The sequence below is a fragment of the Passer domesticus genome, chromosome 3, assembly GCF_036417665.1.
Source record: "Passer domesticus isolate bPasDom1 chromosome 3, bPasDom1.hap1, whole genome shotgun sequence".
In the NCBI taxonomy this organism is placed as follows: domain Eukaryota; kingdom Metazoa; phylum Chordata; class Aves; order Passeriformes; family Passeridae; genus Passer; species Passer domesticus.
The window spans coordinates 98,579,463-98,603,639 of NC_087476.1; the positions used below are offsets into that span (position 1 = coordinate 98,579,463).

The 24,177-nt window shown below is 46.0% G+C and overlaps 1 protein-coding gene across 7 annotated transcripts in view; it reads left to right on the forward strand.

Annotated features, from left to right (window-relative positions):
* Window positions 1–24,177, forward strand: part of MDGA1 (MAM domain containing glycosylphosphatidylinositol anchor 1) — a 174,549-nt gene that overhangs the window by 60,642 nt on the left and 89,730 nt on the right. For all 7 annotated transcript variants that reach the window (XR_010359290.1, XM_064414574.1, XM_064414576.1 and 4 more), the window contains 3 exons: window positions 2,742–3,011; window positions 3,407–3,736; window positions 6,998–7,291. Coding sequence is in view for 6 of the 7 variants with exons in the window: in XM_064414574.1 (XP_064270644.1) it covers window positions 2,742–3,011; window positions 3,407–3,736; window positions 6,998–7,291 (894 nt within the window). In the remaining variant the exon portion in view is untranslated. The remainder of the gene's footprint in view (window positions 1–2,741; window positions 3,012–3,406; window positions 3,737–6,997; window positions 7,292–24,177) is intronic.

Genomic DNA, 24,177 nt, shown 5'->3' on the forward strand with positions numbered 1-24,177 from the left:
GCTCCTCACTGTCCTTCGGGCAGATCATAGTCTCTGGTAAGGAGATGGACTTGTCCCAAGCTCTGCTCAGCAGCTTGGGCCTTGCAGCAGGGAATGGGTTCTTTGTCTGCAACCTTAGTGGGAAGGAGATGTCCCTGCTTCCTCTCTGTTTTGCTGCTGTTGCCTGGCTCCAGAGCAGCAGGCTGGGTCCACAGAGCCACAGGTCCAGCTCACCACCAGGCTGCCATCTCCTGCTCCAGCAGGGTCAGCCTGACTTTTCCCCCTGCCTCAATTTCTGCAAAATTAAGCAGCCCAGCTGGTTAATTCTCCTGCAGTTTTACTGCAGCAAATTGGACTTCAAAGGGAATTGAAAGCGATTCTTTGTTTTTAATGGTCCCCTCGCTGCTCGGCAGACTCCGCCAGCAGGTTTTCTGAGCCAAGAACAAAAGGAATTGCCACAGGTTACAAATAAATGAGAATCATCTCCTGCATAACAATGTCTGCAGTCTGTTAACCTCTGTCTGCTGACGGGAGTGGGAGTGGGGAGTGGTAGCCCACGCGGGCTGCCACAGCCGAGGCTCCATTCTGGAGCATGTCGTGGGAGCGTGCTGCCTGGAGCTGTGGCAGGTGGCAGATCTGCAGTTTCCCTGCCTCGTTCATGTGTGCACACACAGCCTGCCCTCATGCAGTGCTTGCACCAACATGTCACTTTTTCAACATTTTGCCAGAGCTGGGCAAGATGAGTGTGGGCCAGATATTTGCATCTCCAACCCTAAACCTGCAAAACCCCTAAATCTTAACCAGAATCTGCAGGACCTCTGGTTTGTGCTGCCCAGCTCTGACACCTTCTCTCTGGACATGGGCTGGTCTCAGGCTTTCTCTGTCTCTGACAGGGATGGATGGAGATTCCCAGGCAAGATGCTGCATCTGCCAGTTTGTCTGTGCACTGTGAACCTCAGACCAGTTCAATGTCCGAGGGCAGGAACAGCTATTTGGTGTCAGCTGCACTGAGTTAGTGACAGGAATGTGTCCTGCCCAACCACGGTGAGTTGAGCTGTTGTGTTTCTGGGCTACATAGTGTCTCATGAAACCATCTGGAGCTTGGTGAGGACGTACAAATCCTTCCTTTGCTATTTAATAAGCCTTATTAACCCTTGCACACTATTTACAAGACTCCTGCAAAGAGATCTGACAAAGTCTCTTTGAGTTCAGGCTGTGGCCTTCCAAAATTCAAAGGCTCCAGCCACTGGCTTCAAAATGGCTAGAGGAGGTAGCAGAAGAGCCACCTTCTTCCTTAGGCATAGCTGGCCCCCTCTGACACAAATGGCACGTGCAGTGGCCAGGGAGGAGATTATATTCAGTACACCAAAGCAATATCCCAGTATGGCAGTAGTTGTGCTACTAAATTATGGCACCGGTGCTGAGGAGAGGAGAGTCCTCCTTGCCTTGTTTGTGTGGGCTGTAATTCAGAGATCCAACACAAATCCAGCACAGCTCATTAACACAGGGTCCAGGGAGAGAAGAGGCAGAAATAATGATGCTGTTAAATCAGGCTTCATGAATATGGAACAATGTCTTATTTTGCATTATTATGGCTGTTACTTAAAACATACTCCCTGTTTTTTTGCTGGGGACTGCTACTTTCTCAGCTCTGTCTGGATGGAGCCAGTCATAGTGCTTATAGAGGCTTTTCATGGAATGAAAGGGAGAACACGAGGGGAAGGATTTTGGATCAGTTCCTGGATGGTGCTGTAGTGAGAAGGGTGCAGAAATAAAATAAAACAAAAGCAAAAAACAGGTACTAGGGCATTTAAAGGAGAGGTTGTGTAGATGCTTTGAATCAGTCTCAACTCAGCAGAATGTGAATTGCTCTGATTGTGATGGCTCCCGGGTGTACAGAAAAGCATATTAAACCCCTGAGGAGTGAAGGAGATGAAGAGCCAGTTCAGAGCTGCTGTTAATGGTCTGTTAGGGTGCAGACAGACCCTGGTCCTCCATATCAGTCTCCAAGCTGCAAGGACTATCTGCTTGGCAAAGCCTTTGCCTCTCAAAGACATCTAGCTGGGTGTGAAAGATAGGGAGGCATATCATGGGATAGCAGAGGAAAGCTTTTTTAAATTCTAGACTTTCCCCAAAGCTTGCTTCTTGGGATGGGAACTCTGAATGAGAGGAGTGGTTTAATGCCAGCTGTCCTTGAGCACAAGCAGTGCTTGGGCTCAAGCAGGCTCCTTTGAGGCTATCCTTTCTCCTTCACTTCTCCATCAAGACTGCAAAGGTTTCCATTGCCCTTACACCTGGCTGCAGTTGTTCAGTGGCCTGAAACTTCAGGCCTTGGGTTTTTCACTGCCAAATTTTGCCTGTTTGCCACCCCTATATGTGCAGAGTGGGTTTATCAGGCTTTTCTTCTGACCTGCATCCTAAAGCCATAGAGAACCTGCACTGAGCACTGATAAAATGTCATAGCTGCTTTGTGCCCCAATCCTAAGCACTACTGGCAGAGTGCTTTCTGGGGCAGTGTGAGGTTCTGCCTGCTCTGCTTCCTAGCCATAAAAGAGCAGAGTGTTCTCATTCAAAGATATGATAATGATCATACTTTAGATGCACAAACACCTCATATTCGTAATCAATTAATAGATCTTTCCAGCTGTCCCTACTCAAACCAGCCATCAACAAGAACAAATCATACCAAGTATGAAGCTGTGCACAGGCAAGTGGATGAGTCTTTCTCAACCTCTGAAGTGTCCCTCTTTGTGCTTTTCCAGCCCCACCTGCTCTGAAGCTGTCTGTCAATGAGACTCTGGTGGTCAACCCTGGTGACAACATCACCATGCAGTGCTCTCTGACAGGCGGTGACCCACAGCCAGAAGTGGTTTGGTCCCACTCTCCTGGCCCAATGCCTCCCAACAGCCTTGTGCAAGGAGGCAACCTCACCATCTGGAGGATCCGCGTGGAGGACTCGGGCTACTACAACTGCACGGCCATCAACAATGTGGGGAACCCGGCAAAGAAGATTGTGAACCTGCTGGTGCGGTGTAAGTTGCTGTTTCTCTCTGAGCATGTGTTTTCAGGGACTGGGGGAATTGCATTCCTCCTGGCTGTTCTTGTACAGCTGAGGGTGGATGTGATATTTAGTAGTAATTAATATTCTGGAGAAGTGCCTGTGCAAGTTTCTCTGCTCCCAGACCAACGGCTGTGCAAGCACCGTTAGCAGGTTCATCCTGGGCTGTAGTGTTGTCCTGAACTGGATGATCCCAGAGTGCCAAATGTGAGGTCCCTTGGGGCATTTTGTGGGAACATAAGTGGGAGAGGTCTTTGGGCAGATTTTGCATGAAAATGTTGCCTTCCTGAGGAGCAAAGAACAAGTTTTCCTGTCCCACGTGAGGTACTTTGATATCCCTAACTAGTTTTGCACTTCTGTTCATCTCAGCCATGAAGAATGCCACATTCCAAATCACTCCTGATGTGATCAAAGAGAGCGAGACCATCCAGTTAGGGCAGGACTTGAAGCTCTCATGCCATGTAGATGCTGTCCCCCAGGAGAAGGTTGTCTATTCGTGGTACAAGAATGGAAAACCAGCCAGGTTCTCAGACCGCTTGCTCATCACCCGCAACGACCCCGAGCTCCCACCTGTGACCTGCAGCTTGGAGATTATTGACCTGAGATTCAGTGACTATGGCACCTACCTGTGTGTGGCTACCTTCCAGGGAGCACCCATTCCTGACCTCAGTGTGGAGGTGAACATCTCCTCAGAGACAGGTGAGCTCCCTCTGGCAGATGGGGATCCCAGAAGAGTGTTTGGCATCACTGGCTGCCCCACAGCCCTGTGCTACTGGCTTTTTTTGAAGAGCTTCACGTGCATATCTTGAATGCTAGTGGAGAAAGGTCTTACATCCTTAGGCAAGCACTTGGCTCAGATTGGAGATAGGTAATAGTTACAACTTATCTGTCAGATGTATTATGTACCAAGTAGATCTTCCTTTATGTTTTCTCCCTATGAAAAGTCCAAAGTGCACTCCAGCTACAGAGGCAGATTTACAGTGTGATTGTTCAAACAAACCTCCACACTGTGAAGGAAGGAAGAAGTGGTGGTATTTCAGCAAATTTCGAGTGTCCCTTTGCTTAGAAGAGAGTAAAAGAGAAAGAAAGCTGCTCTTTCTTTTCTTTGGCATTGTGTCCAGGATACAATTTTTGTGAAGATTTTTAATGTTTACTGGATTGAAAATGCAGTCTTTCTTGGGCCCTCTCTGTAGGATTGTCAGTGTTATAAATGCCTCCCCCCTAACATCAGGGTCCGAGCTTCACCCCATGGCCCTGTGAGGACTGGACAAATATGTCAGTGTTTGTCAGTCATGCTGGGGACTAAAATATAGAGTCTCAGGGCTGTCTTTCTGTTTCTGCAGAAGTGATGGGTCCAGCTGTGCTCTCCATTTCATCCATGTCATTGTGCTGCCTTTCCAGGACCATGAGGGTGCAGTACAAAAAACACTGCATTAGTAATCTGACGGAAGACTCCTCAGGGGAGTCAGCTGTCAACAGATTTTGACCTGCACCTTCACAGAAGGTGACCTGCACCTTTTCAGTCCCTGGTTGTGCTGGATCACAGGCCAGGCTGAGCTCACTCTTAATTCTGGATGCTGTTCACTTCAGCTCCCCAGAAAAAAGTGCTGCAAATAATCTTGATGCTTTGGGAAGCCCTTGTCTCCCATTAGAAATACTGGGGCCAGCCTGCTCCCAATAGGATTGCATCCAGTTCTTGATGGCAGCCTGGAGACTGAGCCCTGACAGTGCCATGGATCCACTCAACATTGAAGAATGGTCCTTCCTTTCTGAGGACAGCCATGGAAGGTAGGACCTCTCCATGCCAGCCAACACCAACCCTGTTATACCAACAGGGAACACAACTCACCAATCCTGATGCAAAATTGGCTTTCCCAAACTGGTACAGCTGATACCACCTCGAACAATTCTTTTTGCCCAAGATCACTAGATGGCAGAGTGCAGTTGTGTTTAAGACTGCAAGGGTGGGAGGCTGTGAAGAGCTAGGAGACCCGGGATGATTCCACCAGGGGGCTTGGCAGTGTCTGACAGTGCAGGTGTTGGTCCAAGCACCAGCCAGTTGCTGTCTTAAAGGAGGTGTCTGTGGTGACAGCTTGCCCTGTGCCTGTCTGGAAGAGAGTGAGTCCCATGTGCCTGTGTGGATGCTGCCAATGAGGAAGGGAAGGAGGGCAGCCTGGGGCATTTTGAAGCCTCTCTTTGGCAGCCTGGGCCAGCAGGACCACTTTGTGTCCCAGGGAATGAAAACAGCCATCCCCACTGGAGCAGCCCTCCATGCAGCAGCCAAGGCTGTCCAACATGCAACATCCCCATAATCAGCAGCAAGCCACCTCCAACATGTGATTCCCATATAAAACACCTTGCTCCACAGGATCAGAGCAAGAGGACAGCAGCACTGGATCCATGTTTCCCAATGAGCAAAACCTGAGCTCATCAAAGTGACTGCCTCCACTGAGCAGCTCCAAGGTGATAGCTTTAATTAAAAAAAAAAAAAAAGCTTCAAATGCAATTTGCAACTTTACCTGTGGAGAAAATTGCTGCTCACCAGGTGAGCGGCTGCCGGCAGCGTTAGCGCTGAAAGTGCTGCCGTCCTTTCACGCCGTGCAGGACAGGGTGTGATGAGATTCCCCAGCCCACGGGAGACCTGCAAATTGAAAATGTAGCCTCCGTGTTGCATAGGGAGGTCACTGCAGAGGGAGATTAGGCTGGATCCATCCTAAATTTGTTCATAAAGAGCTGCAGGCTGTAACATGTACAATTACCATAGCACACTCTCCTTTGCTGGAGCTGAATTGAGCTAATGTTGGTCAGACCAGCTTGTTACAGCTTCTGTAGTCCTATATTTTGATTTAAATGGAAACAAAGTACGTGGCCCTTGCAGTTATGGAAGTGTCAATCCAAGTGTTGCCACTGTCAGCAGGAAGGGCTGAAAAAGGAGCTTTCAGAATAGATTGTGACCATATTTACCTCAGCTGAACTGTTGACTCTGAAGTCTAGCACAAATAAATTGTCAATATTACATGTGGTTTAGCACAAAAATCCCCTTCCTGGGTTCTTGGTGGAATTGGGGATGTGAACAGTCAGCCTCTTCCCACTGACATCTCTGTACCCTGTATTCACTGGATTTCTCTTCAGCTTTGTTTATCAGCAAAGTTTTGGTTGTCAGTTGATAGCTGGATATTTCTTTTGAATGTTACTGTGCCTCCAACTCTAGCCTCAGCTCGGCATCATTCTGCTGGGTGAGCTCCCAACCTCGAAGGGATGCCAGGAGTGATTCTTGCTGGGACCCATCTCTCACTCAGATAAGCAGAGGTTTATTGGTGTGAGAAATTCACAGTGCATTCACCAATAAAAACAAAATAAATAATAAAAGTACAATATGCAATAAAAGTAAAATAAGCAAAGACACTTAAAAAGAGCTGACTCCTTGCTGTGGTTTAGGAGCAAACAGGGATCTTGGACCTCTGAGAGGGTGGGAGATGGGATCTACAAGCACTTATCCTTTAAGTCTTGGTTTGGATAAGGTATCTAGATACCTTGGCAGATATGACTTCTGTTTTTGGCCAAAAAACTGCAGTTCCACTTGAGAAATTCACTGATGAGAAATTGAGAAATGGATCAAAGAGTCTTTTGCCTTTGTGTTCCTTGATGCTATCCCTGCAGCTGGATAGCATTTTGCGAACAGAGGGATGGGAGCTGGAGTCTGCCCCAATACAACTGGCCCTTGGCATTGATATTGGGACACACTGTTGGAAAGGCTGGAATCCTCCTTGGCACCCTGAAGCTCCAGACCCTGCAGGATAACTTGCATGGACAGTGTGTTCATAGAGGAGTTGCACTGTGTTCAGTGGAAACCTCTGGAGTTCAAGGCTGTTGGTGTGACTCAATCAGAAGCATCTCAAGACTCTTCCTTACTTTCTGAAAACGCAGTGTAAAATGTTTGCCTTCTTGTCTCTCTTTTAGTTCCACCAACAATCAGTGTCCCTAAGGGTCAGTCTGCCATCACCGTGCGGGAAGGCTCCAGGGCCGAGCTGCAGTGCGAGGTTCGGGGAAAGCCGAAGCCGCCCATCATCTGGTCCCGGGTAGACAAGGAAGCCCCCATGCCTTCAGGGACAATGACAATGGAGACATATGATGGGAAGCTGCACCTGGAGAGTGTGAGCCGAGAAATGAGCGGGACCTATAAGTGTCAGACAGCCAGGTACAATGGATTTAACATCAGACCCCGGGAAGCCCTGGTGCAGCTCAACGTGCAGTGTGAGTACAGCCATACAGTGCTGGAGTGCCTGCCTGAATGCCTGTGTACACAAAAGCCTGGGGGCTAGACAGGGTTGACCTTTCTTACTGGGCTGAGCAGACACATCTCTTTTGTCTGGGGACCTTTGAACAGTTTATATTTAATTGGTCAGGCTACACGAGGCTAAGGGCAGGGTACACCATATGGCAAGCATGTTGCAAGTGGAAGGGAGAGGCATTGGGTGTATTTGTGGACAATAGTTTCTATTTCGGTGTCTGGGGATGAGTGCAACTTTACCAGGTGTGTTTATGTGCATTACATGTGTGTAAAATACCTTCAGGATATGTTAGTAAGTTTGTAAAGTCAAGAACTCAAAAGGTGGAAAATGAATGTTGTTTAGATCATTTCCACACCACAACACTTTCAACTTAGTTACCCCTAGATATGCCTGAATCATTTTGCCTGAAAAGCAGTGATAGGTAACAGGGAATGTATACTCCCAAATGGTTTTCATACAGCCAGGCTGTGAGTAACAGGAAGCTGATACTTAGCAGGTGTATGGGGTGATTTCAGCTATGGGTGGTTCTCCCAGCCCCACTTGAAGGCAGTATCTGTACACAGAGGACGGGATGCTGCATTGGGTGACATCTCCATCCTTTCCCTGCAGAGGTTTCTCCCTCCAGAGGAGTGAGTGCCTGCTCAGCTCCCACAGCTTGAGGTGTGTTTTGACATGCAGCAGTCTGTGCTCTCTCTCTTACATGACTTCAAATCAGACTGGGGGAAGGCAGCCAGATAGAATGCCGTGGCTCTCCCTGCAGCTCTTGTCCCATTAGTGCAGTGCAATTGCTGAACACTGGCAGAGTACTCTGAGCAGCGCAGATCTGGCAGGTGTGGGGCAGGCAGGGAACAGGTTAATTTACACTTGGGCATGCTGCCTGTGGGCTGTGACTGACAAGCCTCCAGACACAGCACAGCAGCACTCATTAGACATGCTGCCACACTTCTCCCAGGCTCGCTCCCCAGGAACAAGAGAAGTGAGACCAGAGCAGACAACCTGGCTGAAACCAACCAGACAAACTGCTCACAGATGAGAGCTGCTGGGAGCGCAGCAATAACAGAGGTGTGTGAAATCCTGAAGGCACTTTGAGTATTTGAAGAGTCCCTTTTAAAATTATCTGTCTATTCAGGAGCGTGGAGGGCTTAGATGACAGGATAAGATAGGGAAATGTGTGAAGATTTCCATGCGGTAAGTATGTGTGGAGAAGCTTCCCTTAAGCAGGGTGAAAATGTATGTCTTTGTTTGAGCCATTGATGAAGACAGCCTGGTTCAGGCATACGGGACTTGGAAGGACATGGCAGGGAAGGTGACTCTTGGTCACATCAAGAGACAATGACAGATACAGCAAAATTTCACTTGGGAGCAAGGAACCATCAGAGTGGCTGGTGTCCCCGGTTTGGTGTTGCCTTTTGAGAGCTATGTGGACCCCGCCTGACGCTCACTGCCCCTGCAGAGGGAGCAGCAGTGCTGAGCTTGGATGAATTCAGTCGTATTAGGTGGTCTGGAGTGGGATCACAGACCTGAATCTTGGGCTGAAGGGATAGGACATGATTCCCCACACGAGAAAGATGGCAGGTAAAGATGGCCAGAAGCTGTCTGGGGCAGGGACTATGATGTGACCCTCAAGAAAGCAATGATGTGATGAACTTCTGTGTAAAGGGTAGATGAACATGCTCTTCCTATAGCTCATCCCATGGCCAAGCAATGCTTTATTATGACTTTGCCCAGATAATGGACTATGTCATATAGTCCACATGCCAGCCCACCCAAACAGCCCCCTTCCCTTGTCAATCAGTTCTGTGTACCCTTAGAGGAAGCTGGGTGCATACTGAGTGTTTGTATGCCTGAGCTGTCTCCTCCTGCCTGGAAAATGTGGAAGGCCTTCATGGTGGCACTGCCTGGTCTGTGCCTCAGCAGGCAGCTTTGGTTTCAGTGCTGTCGATTGCTCCTTCCATTAGTATGAAAAAGAAACTGCAAACCAAGAAAGCAGGGCAAGAATTGCCCTCGTCCCTTTTACAGCCTCCTCCCTTTCCCTTCATGCAGAAAACAGACCCAGAAGCAGCGCAGTCCCTGTTTATCCCTCTCCTCCTCGTTCACGCTGCGGGAAGGATGTGGGTGCGGCAGGGGCTGCTGTGGTTAATTGAAACACAGCTTTCCAGCGTGGGCAGCTCATTAGTTCGGTGGCTTGCTCTGGAATTCTCATCTGGTGGGAGATGGGGATCGTGCGGCTGCTGCAGCCCCGGTGATGAGCGCTTCCCCGGCCGCGGCCGCGCGTGTGCGCGCATGCAGGCCGCCTGCTTGTGCGGGCTGGCCGTGCGCCGCTCCTCCAACTTGCTCCAGAGCCAGAGCTGCAAAATCAATACAGCAGATCTGATTAGATGTCAGAACCTGTTTCTGTGCTTCCCCTCTCCCTTGGTTTTCTCCCTTCATCCTCATGCATACGGTGCTGTGTTGTAACAAACTAGTCGAGAAATAGGCTTTTCCAACTGCACTGCAATAGTGGAAAGAGAATAAGAAGGCAAAAAGAAGAAGTCAGCTGTCAAAAAAGGTGTTTCAACATTTTAGGTTTTTTTTTTTTTTGTATTTAGAAAGCAGAAAAAGCTGCTTTTCTTTTTGTATTTAGAAAGCAGAAGAAATTGCTTTTCTTTTAGCTTATGAGCTGAAATTATCTATCATCAGCTCTCTGACAGGATGGATGATCTGTTCCCTGGACTTCTTAGTCTGTAGTGTAGAGCTTTGAAAGATTAATAAGTTTATGAAAGTTTGTGCAGCCTTATATCTCTGCGTTTAAGATGAAGAAATGTTGTATAATGGTTATAGTGAGAGACTGGGCTTGTCAGAACTCCTGGGAATCTAAGTTGGATTGGCAATGTCTTGTCATTTTTTCCTGTACCTTCAAAACAGGAATAAAACTGACCCATCTAATCAAAGATTTGTGGAGCATAATAAACATAGCTCTTTGAAGTCTTGAAATAAAAATACTAATAGAGTGGCAGAGTGCTGTTAATAATATCAATGTTATCACTGATGCTGTTATCAAGGGTTTTTTTCAGGACCAGGTACTTGTAGAAAATCCCATCAGAAAAATGAATCCTCTGCAGAGGTATGTTTAAAATTAGGGCTGGGCCATCCTGTGTAGGGTAACTAGTCCAAGGCTGTGAAACACCGGGCTTGAAAATGTGCAGCAGTCTGGGCTTTGGAACTCAGTAGTGTCATTTGAGCTGCTGTGCATGAAAAGAGGAAAGAAAGCATGCTTGTGTGCATCAGTGAAAAGGATGCTACTTAGATACTAATTTAGCAAGTATGTAACAAAAAACTGAAAGACACGTGTTAGCCATGGAACCTAAAAGATTGCTCAAAGCAGTATTTGCAGGAATTACAAAGGTTAGTAGTGACTTTAAGCTCTGGCTGTTGCTAGAGGTAGCCCTTGAGATTGTTGTCTTGCCATGGAGAATATGACATTTGCTCTGTTAGAACCTCATAAAACAGTATGGTGAAAATTTCAATCTTACTACATTTTGCTGTTTGAATAATATTATGTCAGCTCTGATGCTTTGCCAGTCCTGAACAACATCTCATAAACTACTGCACGGCTCCATCCAAGTCCAGCTCAGCCCTGCACTCTCATCCCACCTGATCCCCTATTTTCCTGCAGATGGGTTTATCCTCCTTCACAGCACTCACTACATGCTGTCTCAGGCCCACGCTTGACCATCTGAATGGCTTCTCCCACTTTAGATAACCATCAAAGCCTGGTAGAAGAGCACCTGTGTCCTCTGTTAATTACTTCACCAGGTTCTGAAGATGAGATAAGCAGAGTTTTGCTGCTGCCAGTTTTGTCTTTTGCAGAGGTTTTGGTATCTCTGAGTGCCCAATGAAGAAGAGCAGGAGGAAAGGGTGATAATTATATAGGGCTGACTGACTTTGTTTTCAATAGTCAAGTCTGAAAGTTGGCCCTGTTTCCCTTGTTGGGAGCACACAGCAGGTAAAATCTTTGCAGGAAGAAAGACTAGAAAAGGAATTCACCTATTTCCTTCTCTGCAATAACATGGCCTGTGAATTTACCTCATCTGGATCTAAAGTAATAGCCCACAATAATCTGTGACTGATCTCCAAACCATTATGCTTACTGCCCTTAGATAAAGTTCTGCCACATTAGGCAGCAGGTGGGTTATTGTGCTTTATCTTCAAAGCATAGTGAATGTTAGGAGTAATCAGGAAAGCAGACTGGCATTCCCTTTGGAGGGATGGTTATCAGGACTTCAGGAGCCATTTATAGTCCTAGACACAGGCATTGCTATCAGGCTGGTGGCTAGCAGGGCTGGCTCTGCCCTGACCTGGAAGACTGCCAGAACACGTCCTGCTGGGGCATCTGTTGCCACTGTCGCTTTAACTAATGCTCAGGTGGGCACAGATATGTTTTCCTATTCAAGCTCACACGCTGGCAAATGTTATTCCTGGTCACACACTGTTGACTCATTCCTCTTTAAAATCCTGCTGAAGCCATCGGCAGTGCTGTACATCAGGCAGGCGATAGTCAGCATCAATTTCCCATGTTATCTATGTAGCAAACACAAGAGCGGGGAGCAGGGAGGGGGTGATACTGTAAATAAGTAAGAAACATCGCTGGCTCCATGCAACTGGAAATGGAAATGCATTAAACTGTTTCGATCAGCTGTTGAAGCCATAGCTCAATGTCAGTGCGTCTTGCTGGTGCCCTGCCCCCTCCTAAAATATAAGCTTGGATATTAACTGCTCTCTTAAAAGTGCTCTTGAGACGTGTTTTGGGCATGGAGATGTTTTTGCAGAGTGGCTAAGATGGAGCTTTTGGCTCCTAAGAGCTCCCTGCAGCTCTCCCTGCTATGAAGGGAGTCTAAGAGAAATGAGGCTGTCAGGGGCCAGAGCTGACCCCTCTGTCTGTGGCTGAGCTGGTTTATCTGTCGTGCTGCTTGGCCGTGTGAGCTGCACTACGGAGCCATCTGCTAAGAATTTTAGACCTGGTTGGTTTAATTTCTGAGTGTATTTATTTATAGTGACTGCTTTGTTTTTCTTCATAATTTTCATTGGTGAAATTCATCCTGATACCCTCCTCCAAGCTGAGGAGCACAGTAGAGGGGCTAACTTGGGGGCAGAAGATGGTTTTTCTGCTCTTGTAGTGGCTGAAGCTTTCCTACTCTTTCATTCATGTTTCATTATTGATGTTCTCCACGGTACACGTGTTGCTGGCAAGAGAGGGAAACCTTGGGCTTTCCTGCCAGCTAGAACTCTGGTGTGTTCTGGTTTATTTTACACCATCAAAGGTTTAAGAATGACCTGATGCTCTGGGGCAAGTGTGTCTGTATTCAAAGCCAAAGGAAAACTGTGCCTTCTGGAAGTTCAGTGTTTGCAAACTTAGAGACTTTAATTGGTAGAAAGAATAAAATAATTCATAGCAATGGGCATGATATTGAACCAGCAGTCTGAACAAAGCCTGACCTGGTAGTTAGGTTTCACTTTGACAGAAATCCTCCCTGCTTATCCCCAAATAAGTTGTATAGAGGTTTGTGTGACAGAACTGAAAGTATACATGTAATTTCTGCATTTCTGTCAGTACACAGCACCCTTCTGCTCCCCTTGTTAAGAGCAGAGGCTTTCATTCCTGATTGTCAACACACTTTTTTCTTGCAGTATCGTGTTTGGGATTAAGCTCCTTAGAGCTCGTGTTTGTGCACGAGCCCTGTCCTGGGTGATATGGCATTAGGATTGCTCACTCTGCTTCCCCATGCCCAGCCTGCTAACAACTAATTAGAGTTGTCAGTCTCAGGACAGGCTGAAGTTTTACTCTGTCATGACTGTAAACCCAAATGGCCACAGTTCAAAGCAAAGTAATAATCACAGACACTTACAGCTGGCCTCAGATTTGTCATAACAATTACCATGTATTGGTCCTGGGGCCTGATAGATGGAGTCTGTGACAGTGCTTACATCAGTTTAGGATTGGGTCCTCACAGGGGCTTGTGCCAAAAGTTACTGTGTAGGACTCATTGGTCCTGCCCTCCTGCCAGCCTCATGGATTTATGTCTGGCAGGCTAAGGATGCTTAGCTAAAGCCTTCTTCTTTGGAATGCCTTTATTTTCATGCAGCAAAGCCCCAGGACTCCCAGTGCTGGGTTGTTTTTTGGTTTTTTGGGATTTTTTTGGGGTTTTTTTGTAGCATTTGTTATATCCAGCTTGAAACAAAAAAAACCCAAAAAACCAAAAACAAACAAACAAAAAAAACCCAACAAAAAAGCCCAACCAACAACAACAACAACAAAAAAAAACCAACAAAAAAAATCCCAACCCATATAACACAGGGTAAAGCAGTTGTATGAATTTTGGCTGGTCTTAATTTGGGTCTTACTGTGCAAGAGCTGTGCCCTCTTCTCTGCTTGCTGCCTTGTGGGGAAGGTTCCCATGTGCTGCCACTCACTCAGATTTCTCAGGGTGCAGGGAAGCCTCCTTGTGCCCTGAGAGCTTTTCTAATTTACCTCTTTGATTGAAATTGGTCTGACAGAGCATGTCTGCACCCTGTGGTGGCCAGGAGATGCAAGAGACTTGAGACATGAAGCAAAAGGCCCAGATGGCAGGGGGATCTCGGAGGCCGTGGAGCAGATTTTGCAAAGCTGGCGTGTCCAGTCTGTGGCACCACACGTCAGATGGAAAGTACAGTGAGGCCTCCTCGCTGTGCCCTGTGTGAAAGACCATGAAAGGAGAGAGGAAAATCCCCAGATATGCACGTCAGGAAGGTGGGAGCCCGCCTTAAAGCTGGAACCTGAGTCTGCTGTGTGAGATTGCAGCCCACCTGCGCTGCCATTCAGCTTCTGTGCAGCTCATTGCTCATCTCTCAGCACCTCTGTGGCTGCAATAATAGGCTGAGTAAAAGCTTGTGTGAGAGCTCGTCGCCTAGAGAGATGAATTTGTTTGTTCAGAAGAGAACTGGTTTAAATCGGTTAATCCATTTCTCAGATATTGTTGGGAGAAACAAATACACGTTCCATAATCTGCCATTATCCTGGTTTTTGGCCAGACTCTGCAGGAAGAGCAACTTAATTTTATTGAGAGAGACACATTCAAGCTGTACAGTTTTGTCAGGGAGGGAGAGACAAGAGCTGTATAGACACAGTGGATGGCAGACAATCTTGGTCATCTCTCTGTAAATATTTGCTCACCTGCGGCCCTTTCAGGGCTGAGTACCAAATCTCACACTGTTCTAATGCAGACATTCCTTCTAAGGTTTTCCTGCCATGGCAGCTATTTTCCCTGTAGGACCTAGGTATATATCAACTTGTTGGGATAAGAAACAGCTCCAGAATCCTCTCAAATGCTTTGTGCTGAGCATCCTGCAAGGCTGTGCATGTTTGGGTCTCACCCACACATGTGCTTCTCTTTAAGTCACAGGAGCATGTGTGCAGAGGACTGTCAGACACTTTCCCAGTGCTTCCCATCTTGCCATTCTGAGGAAACTGCTTTGCTTTTGAGTCCTGTTGTTATCTAGGCTTGGACCATGGATAAAACCACCTGTGTCAAAGTTCTCCAAAGTGCAATACAGCTGGTGATTCCCAGATTGCATCAAGACAGCCTAGCTGGAGGGAGAGGTAGTCCTGGCTCTGCTTCTGTTTGCACAGGGATGTAACATACACTGTGAGTACTTCTGCCATGTGCTTTTCTCCAGTCACTAGGTCAGAGACAGAGAGTCTGGCACTGCAGCTGTTGCCTCCTCTTTGGCCTGTGCAGCACCAGTACAGGTCCAAGAGACATGGGAACCTGGCCAAGGCAGAGAAAGCTTTGTGGATCCTAGAATGTGAGCTTTTGGGATGTTCTCTGCTAAGGGTGGTAGATAGGACTGGTATCTGTGTTCATGGGGAATATCTTAGGGATGGGAGGAAGATCCAAAAATTTAAAAAAAAAAAAAAAAGGAGGTAAAACTTGTGGATAAGGTAGGAACAATTTAGTGATTGAAATAAAGCATTATATTAGGAGTAGTGATAGTAATGTAGGAGGGAGAGATGGGAAAAAAAAAAGAAAGGAGTAAAGCTCAATAAAAATAAGTGAAACAGTACAATTACTTACAGCTCGCTGACCAATGCCCAGCCCATTTCCAGGCAACAATTGGTGCCTCTCAGCCATCTCCCCCCAGTTCATACACTGGGCATGACATTCTGCGGTGTGGAATATTCCTTTGGTTTGTTCAGGTCAGCTGTCCTGGCCATGCTCCCTCCCAACTCCTTGTGCACCTGCTCACTGGCAGACCATGAGACAGTGAAAAGTCCATGAGTTAAAGCACTGCTTACCAACAACTAGGACATCAGTGCATGATCAAAATTATTCTCATCCTAAGTGCATCACTGTACCTAAATAAAAAACAGAGCACCATACCAGACACTGTGAAGAAAATTAACTTTGTGCCAGCTGAAACAAGAACACACTGGCTTCAGCAGTCATGAGGCAAGGGAAGTGGAAGATGGAGCAAATTAGAAACCTGCTGTCAGCTCTCATGTTTTGAGCCTGGGGTCACAGGACAGGAAAAGGGAAAACGGCTTGTCCCTATCAAATTCTGCCTCTTCATGGTGGAGAGAGAGAGATGTCACGGACCAGAACTCGCTAGGAAAACCAGGAAGTCACCAAGCAAACAAAAATGGTGATTCATTTTCTCATTTTAACTCTCAGCCTCTGCACAAGGGCCTGAGGTACAGAGAAGTGAAAACAGCTGTCCACACCTGCAGGGTAGCATAGGCCATCAGACCTGACACAGGACCTGTGCCACGGAAGCAGAGATCCTTTTCCCCCAGCCTCTTTTCCAGAGAGAGCTATATGGTGCTATGGCATTGTGCCTGTGCCTTTGCTTTTTTATCAGGATTTTTGGGCTGTGAACCATGTCATGCAGTACCTATGACTGTGCAGGAGCAGAATCCCATGCTACTCTTCACAAGCTCTCTGATTCTGGCATTGGAGCAGATCTATTTCCTCAAGCCCAGGAGGACTGGAGGATTGTGGCAGGCATGTGGAAACAATGCACAGAATAGTGGTGCCACTTTTGAGGAGGGGACTTATGCAGGGAAGCCCCTGAGACATTCCTGATATGAACAGAAGCCCCAGTATAAAACTGAGCATCCTGGATGTATTTTGAATTAGCTGTGACCATCCTGACCCCAAGCTCTGGAACAGCACTATTTACATTCACCCCTACAGGGAAACTGCTTAAATGAGAATTAAACTTCAGAGGTGCTCAGGCTTCTCTACATCCCAGTGAGTCTCCCTGTTTCCAGTTCTGTGCTAGGACACTTTACAGTGAGGCTGAGGGCTCCATTTACAGGGAGGCTGAGGTCATAGAACTTTTTGGCGCTTTCTGTGGAGCTGCTCAGTGACTAGTTTTGGGCTTTTCCACTAGGACCAGTTTCTGATCAAGAAACTGTTTTTTTCTTTGAAGCCAGGAAATAGTGTTTTCTCAAGGAGCAGAAATTATATTTCCAACACTCACCCCTTTCACCCTATTTCACTTCATATAGTTCCTGATTTCCATTCTTCTTTGCATCTCTATTGCAAACACAAATAAGCACAAGTGTGCACACACTCCTTCCTTATGTCAGCTGTTATTTCTGATTCAAATATAATTGGCCTCCATTACTCGAGGTAGAACAGTTGGTTTTCTTTCATGATCCCAGTAATGAACCTGCAAATCCATTATTGGTCCCAGGAATTTACAGACATGCCTACATTTCCTATTTGAATGCCTACCTGTTGTATTTTGTTTAATTTTGGAGTCCTTGTTTCTAGGGTCACGTGGTCACAGGAAACCATGGAAACTTTTGTTGCTGTTGACTGGGAAGAAGCTGACTTCTGAGACTGTTCATTTAGAATCATAAGATTGGAAAAGACCTTCAAGATCACCTCTGGTCTAATACCACCATGGCCACAAACCATATCACAAAGTGCCACATCCAATTATTTTTGGAACACTTTCAGGGATGGTGAATCCACCACTTCTTTGGGTAGCCTATTCCAATCTTGACCCCCCTTTAGGTGAAGAAATTTTTCTTAATATGCAACCCAAACCTCCCCTGACACAACCTGAGGCTGTTTCATCTTGTCCTATCACTACATGCCTGGAGAAGAGACTGACCCTCATGTTGCCACAGTCTCCTTTCAGATAATTGCAGGGCTTTCAGGATTCAGGATTTCCCCTGAGCCTTCTTTTCTCCAGACTGGACAATCCCAGCTCACTCAGTCACTCCTTGGAGGACTTATGTCCTGGGCCCTTCACCAGCTCTGTTGCCCTTTTTGGACACTCTCCAGTGCCTCAATGTCCTTCTTGCAGTGAGGGGCCCAGAACTGAGTACTGGATTCAGGGTGAGGCCTCACCACTGCCGAGTACAGGGAGACAATCCCTGTCCTGCTCCTTCTGGCCACACTGATGCTGGTCCAGGCCAGGATGCCATCGGCCTTCTTGGCCCCCTGGGCAGACACTGGCTCATGTCCAGCTGCTGTCAATCCCAGGTCCTTTGCTGCTGGGCAGCTTTCCAGCCACTCTGCCCCAGCCTGTGGTGCTGCAAGGGGTTGTTGGGACCCAAGGGCAGGACCCAGAACTTCATATTGTTGACCCTCCTACAGTTGGTCTCAGCCCATTGATCCAGCCCGTCCAGATCCCTCTGCAGGGCTTTCCTATGCTCCAGCAGATTGATACTCCAGCCCACACTGGTGTGTCTGCAAACTGACTGAGGGTGCCCCCAGTCCTCTCATCCATATCATCAGTAAATATTAAACAGAGCTGTCTTCGACACTGGGCACTCGGGAACATCACTTGTGACTGGGGTTTTTTTTGATTCCTGGAAATGCAGGCTTTCCAGCTCCAGTATCCCTGGACCTGTAGGCATTATTTTTCTTTGAACCCTGCCACTGATTACAGCTTTGGATAGAGCCTAAGGTCACCAGTACCATGGGTGTCACAGATTAAGAAAGATCAGTGTTGGTGCAGTGTTGTGCTCTACTTGGCATGCCTTTTCCAGTCCCAGTATCCCTGCAGCTGTAGCCTTCACGGTTCTCTGAACCCTAAACCTACTGCTAGACCAAAATGGCAATTTGGGATTGAGACTGAGACCTCAAATTCTACAAGTAGCCCAGGTTGGAAAGAGATGGAAGGAAAAATAAGATTCTTGATCTGTTGTGACCTGCTCTCACAGGTGATGAAACCGATGCTGCAAATCTCATGCAAATATGCTACAACTCTGGGACAAATTCAGCCAAGCATTTCACAGGAGGAATTGTTGGGAGTGCCAAAACTAATAGAGGTTCCCAACAGTGGCTGTGCTTGAGGTTACGAGAAGAATGAATGACAGTAGCATTTGCACTGAACAGGGATTTTCCTTACAAAGTGCTGATGGCAAAGACATACTCCGCTGTCCTAATCACAAGCTAGAATACAGTATCTAATAACTGAATGCAATATAGATGAGCTTAATAGTGCTAAGTCTGCTGGGATTTTCTGAGCAGTTCATCGTTTATGCATAATACAGGCCCTTCAGCCAACATTCTGGTATGCTGTAAAATAGAGAAATGGGGCTTGAGGGAAAGTGAGCAGCCCTCCATCTAAGATGGGTTGCTGGAGAGACTATAGTAGATCTGAAGGGATAATAAAATGGCAGCAGCTGGCTTGATCAGAGAAAAATAGAGCAACTCAAAATAGGATTTTGTGATTTGGAAATCTTTCTTTTCTGCTTTGGCTGCTAGTAATGAGGCTCTGCAAAAGTCCAAACTTATGCATGGAAGTGGCTTAGTTTTCATACTAATTCACTTTCTAGGAACAAACTTACATGTATAAATGAAAAAATGCAAATGAAATTATTTTAAAGAAAGGAGGAAAGAGTTGGGTTTTGTGTTGGGATTTTTTTGGGAAAAATAAGCTTTAGGGAAGCTTATGTGCTCCAATCTGCTTATCCAAAATGCCATGACTCCAGCTTCCCAATCATTATGAGAAAACAAGAGCTCTTTGAATCTCTTTCTAACCATTTTGTGTTGTTTGTCTGGATAGGAGACTTATTTATATGCCAGGCATAGTCCCTATTACTGATGGAGCTGAGGAACAAGGAGACTACACCTTTGTGCATCTAAATTTGGATTATTTGTACATTTTCAGTGCAGCATCTCCTCATACCCTGAAGTGACAGAGAATTCAGTGTGTTGCTCAGTAAGTTGTTTCAGTGTTTTTTTTACTCTCATGGTTCTGTTGTCATTACTTAATCTAAGCCTGTCTCATTTCAGTTTCCAGCTACAAGCTCTTTTTATGCCTTTGTCTTCTCACATAACGAGCTATATGTTATCAGCAGTCTCTTCCTCATGTAGTCTCAGACACCAGAACAAGTAATCTCTTAGCCTTTTCAGTATGCAATCCAGAAAGAGTCTCTTTAGCCATTCACCACAAGGCATGTTTTCCAGCCCTATATTTATTTTTATAGCCCTCTTCTCATTTTTTCTCAGCATCATTCTGTCAGCATGGCCACATGTATTGAACAGGCTTTCAAAAATTATCTCACCAGTGCAGGTGTGATGCCCATCTCACAATATGCTTAGTGAACTTTGGCTTAATCATCCAAGGATTTGGACATATTTGGACCACAGAATTAAGCTGAAAGCTGATGTTAATAGGTTACATTAACTCAGGCTCCTCTTAAGGTCATTGTCTCTTTCGTTGCAAGAGCCACGCATTCTTTCCTCAACAGTTTTCTTTCAAGAACCTTTACATTATAGCCTTTAAAGGTCCCTACCACCCCAAATTTTTCTATGGATTTGTAAATGTCCAGGACAAATTGAATGAAGTTCCCAAAAGACTGTTCCATCAGGCAAGCTGAATTGTCCTGCAAGAGGTACTTCTTTAGTTTGTCATTTACTGCTGCATGTTTTGCATCTTCTAGAAATGTTGGTTCTCATATTGACACAGGCACTTAGGGATGGTGATTGTCAGCTATCACTGCCTTTGTGTGGGAGGGAGGGAAGCACAGTCCAAGCCACATGCCACACATGTGCCAAAGTGTGCACCCAGCCACACCAGCTGCAAACAGATGTGAGGTCAGTCAGACACTAAAGGTGGTTATGTGTGATGTTGGCTACACAGCCTGAACAGGGTGCTTTAGAATTGAGATAGATATATATATATATATATATATGTAATTGATATATACTTTAGCTTTGCCAAGCTGCTCTCTGGACCTTGATGGAGATGTGAAATAGTATCAGTTTAAGAGGTTCATGTGGGCTCTTCCTAGAGATGTCTTCCTAGAATAGGCGTTCCCTCTCACTAGAGAGATCCCAATGGTGCGTGCAGCCATTTAAAATTTCTTTTTGAACTCTTTCAGTTAATGTGTTTTTAATCTGCTTAATGTGGGCTGCATTTGAGTAGTATTACATCTTCAATTAGTCTGTCGTGTGGAAGCAAGCCAGGTTCTTTCCAAAGCCTGAGGATGTTATGACAAGAGAGTTACTTTTCTTGTTGCTTTCTCAAACACTACCCGGTTTGTCTGCCAAGACCCATAAAACTATATTAATCATCATTCATTTTTAACCTGGTTGCATCCCACATTCATCTTCCATGAGTTTTTTTATGGAATCAGTGAGGAATAAAAAGGTTTATTGCTGTTTGTTCTGAGGCTTCATCTGCTTAGGTTGACCCAAGGATTTGGTTCGTACCTCCATAGGCAGTGCTTGCATGGAGGGTACAGAATAATTTTATCTCCTTTGGTGTTCACAAGATGCTATCACAAACTTCCCCTCAATGTCCCAGCTGGATGAAGTTTTCCCTTTTCTACAGAAAAGATCCCTTTTCTACAGAAAGTAGACATTTTACTGCTTTCTGTATAATTTTAAAGATTTTCGTGCTCTGTTATTGGTCTGCCATTTTTGCACTGATGAATTCAGATCAGGATACATAGACCTAGCCAGAGTCTTACAAACAGCCACAGGTTGTCTTTCCAACATCTCTGGCTTGTATCACAGATTAAGCCACAAATACTTCCAGATATAAGTCCACGCAGGTTCTTTCCAAAACTGTATGCAGAATTATGTTTACTTCCTGCCCACTACAGTGGGATGTCTCAGCAAACGTTGCTGAAACTGGTTTAAAATGTCCTTTTTACCTGGGATAGCTGATTCTGGGAGGCATTACTATTTATTGTGGAGAGGGCAGAAGGAGCAGGATGTTGTGTTGCAGTGTGTGCTGGTGTAACCCCTCAGAATGATGATTGCTGATGGATTGACTCAGGCCAGGATCCACTTTCAGCTCTTGATATGCAGTGGGTCAGAATGAGAAGGTAACTTAACTTTTGTTGAGTTAGGAGAGTTGGCCATTTTTGAAAGCCTGTTTGATATATGTGGCCAGGAGAGTTTGAGAATGAGAATAATGAAAACTTACGGAACCAACTTCAGATGTTTATGTGTTGTACCAAAATCCAAGAATTGGAAGAAGAAATAGTGTATCCTTCTCACTTGTCCTGCATATCACCTTGGCTGCAGCTGAAGCTCTCCTCAGCCAATGCGAAGTGTCTGTAGGAGATAGGCAAGTGACCACATTGCAAGGATGCTGCTCATCCAAAGAGTTCCTGCTGTACTGGCCCAGTTTGAGGTTAGTCATGGAAAATCACATGTCAGATCAGATTTATCCTGTGAATGAGACTGTTAATAGACTTCCCTCTCCTGCTCCAAGTCCAGAGGAGATGGGACAGAGCCGATAGCCAGATGGGGAGGTTGAGGAGCAGGCTGCTGTCCTTGAATGGTTGCCAGTTCTCTCACTGGCCTCCTTTCTGTGCCTTCTGCTACAGAAGAGACCCTGAGGCCTGAGAAGTGATTTCTGGGAGCCCACAGCGCCTGTGAGTGTCAGAGGTGAAAGTGGTGTCCCTCATGCAGGGAAAGACAGGGGCTACAGGACTGCACCTGCTTCAGCAGCAGGGCTGGTGTGCCTTGGGAAACACGGAGCCTGCATTGACAGAAGACAGGAGGTTTCCAAGGCAGGAGTAAGTCCTCTACATCTTGAGTCTGTATCATTCTCGGTGGGTGATATCACCCATTCCTGAAGAAATGGGACTGCCAGATCCTCTGCTGTCTCCAAAGGCAGGCAGCATCTTTTGGCATAAAGTGCAGGGAGATGATTCTCTGTGACCAGCAATCTGTTGAAGATACGTTCATGAAAAGCTATGACAGTATTAATAGGACAGATAAAATATTTTTTTAGTAATTAATTAACAGAGGAGGACTTGGGCAAACGTCCTTATGGATGTCACACATTTTAAATGCATGCAGGTAATGGTGTGAAGGATGGAGGGGAAAAACAGGATGTACAGATGGCAGAGATTGTGGCTGTTTGGCACCGGCTTTTTGAAGCCAGTCACTGTTCTGAAAGGCCTCAGCCATTTCATCTGAAGACCTTCTGAACCCATCCTCATTTTTCCATCCTTTGCCCATGATTGATTTTATCTACCTTGATTCATCTGAAAATGATGATGACAATGATGAAGTGGTAACCATCCAGAGAATGACAGTAAAAATGCTTACAGTAAAAAATGTTCTTGCCTCTTCTTTCTCTATGCTATATATACTGATCCCATGTTTTTAAATTGCATGCATTTCTTGAGTTCCTGTATGCACTGCCCCCCTTGTTACATTAATTCTTATGGGAAAAATTGCTTTGATATCTGTTGACCTCAGCTGTTTCATCTATGAGCCTGAGCGTTTGCCATAAATCTTTTAGTTTGAGCATCCTTTCAGCCTCTTTCTGAACAGTTACGTTTTCATTGTCGTCATCTTCCTCAGATGAATCAAGACCAATCAAGGGTGAAAGATGGAAAAATGGGGTAATGATGGCAGTTAGTAGAGCAAGATATTAAACAACTGGCAGCAGAACTCTGAGGTAGCAGATAGTGAAGTAATGGAGAACTGAGCATGGCTCTATGCAGAATTCTTTATCCTTGGTCCAAATTCCCTGCTAGACCTGAAGGAGAAGCTGAGGAACAGCCCGTTTTGTGTGGGGAAGCTTGTCTTCTTTCCACTCTGTAGATAAATGGTGAACCACTGTATTAACTCCTCCTGGTCTAGCTTTGCCCCATGCATCCCTTCTGTTTATTACTGTGAACAAAGATTTCAAAGTGAACATATTAAGGAGTCCTGGTTAGCATTTGATTATATTAATTGCTTTGAATGGCCTTCCTTCCCCTACTTCCCTACTTGGATCTCTCTCCTTTCCAGCTCTGGTCCCACCTCACCAGCATTACAGCAGGTCTGATTTTTTAATCAATGTTTCTGATTCTGGATGTGCTGCCTCTCACTTTGCCTGCCTGTTTGGAAAGCAGCTGTGGAGGGATTGTCTTGTGGTCCCAATTTAGTTTTCAAACTGAAAACAGAAGGTGAGGTAATGCTGTGGTCCAGCTGTGAGCAGAAGCCTCTGATCCCCTGCAGCCCTGACAATAACTGCATTTCTAAAGCAGGGGCTTTTCTCTGTTTTGGCAGGATTGCAGTCCTCAGAGGTACTTTTCTCCTGCAGCCTCCCTGCTTTTACATTTCAGTTCTTTTATTAAAGGGGTGTAAATATATGGAAGAAATTGAATTGTTATGGCAGCTGGCAATGGAACAGGAGCTATTGGATTGATGCTTGGAATCAGCAGGCATCTCTGCCCAGTTGCTCCTCTGGCTGGGGGTGCTCTCACCTCCAGGGGACAAGAGGGAATTCAGACAGTTTCTTGTAGGAGGCAGCTGCGTTCTCTGGACATGAGCCCTGGTGGTGGCACTAGTTGGACATTTCCTGGAGTCCAGAGATTTCTCAGTGTGTTTGCTATGGGGAATGTGCAGGCTG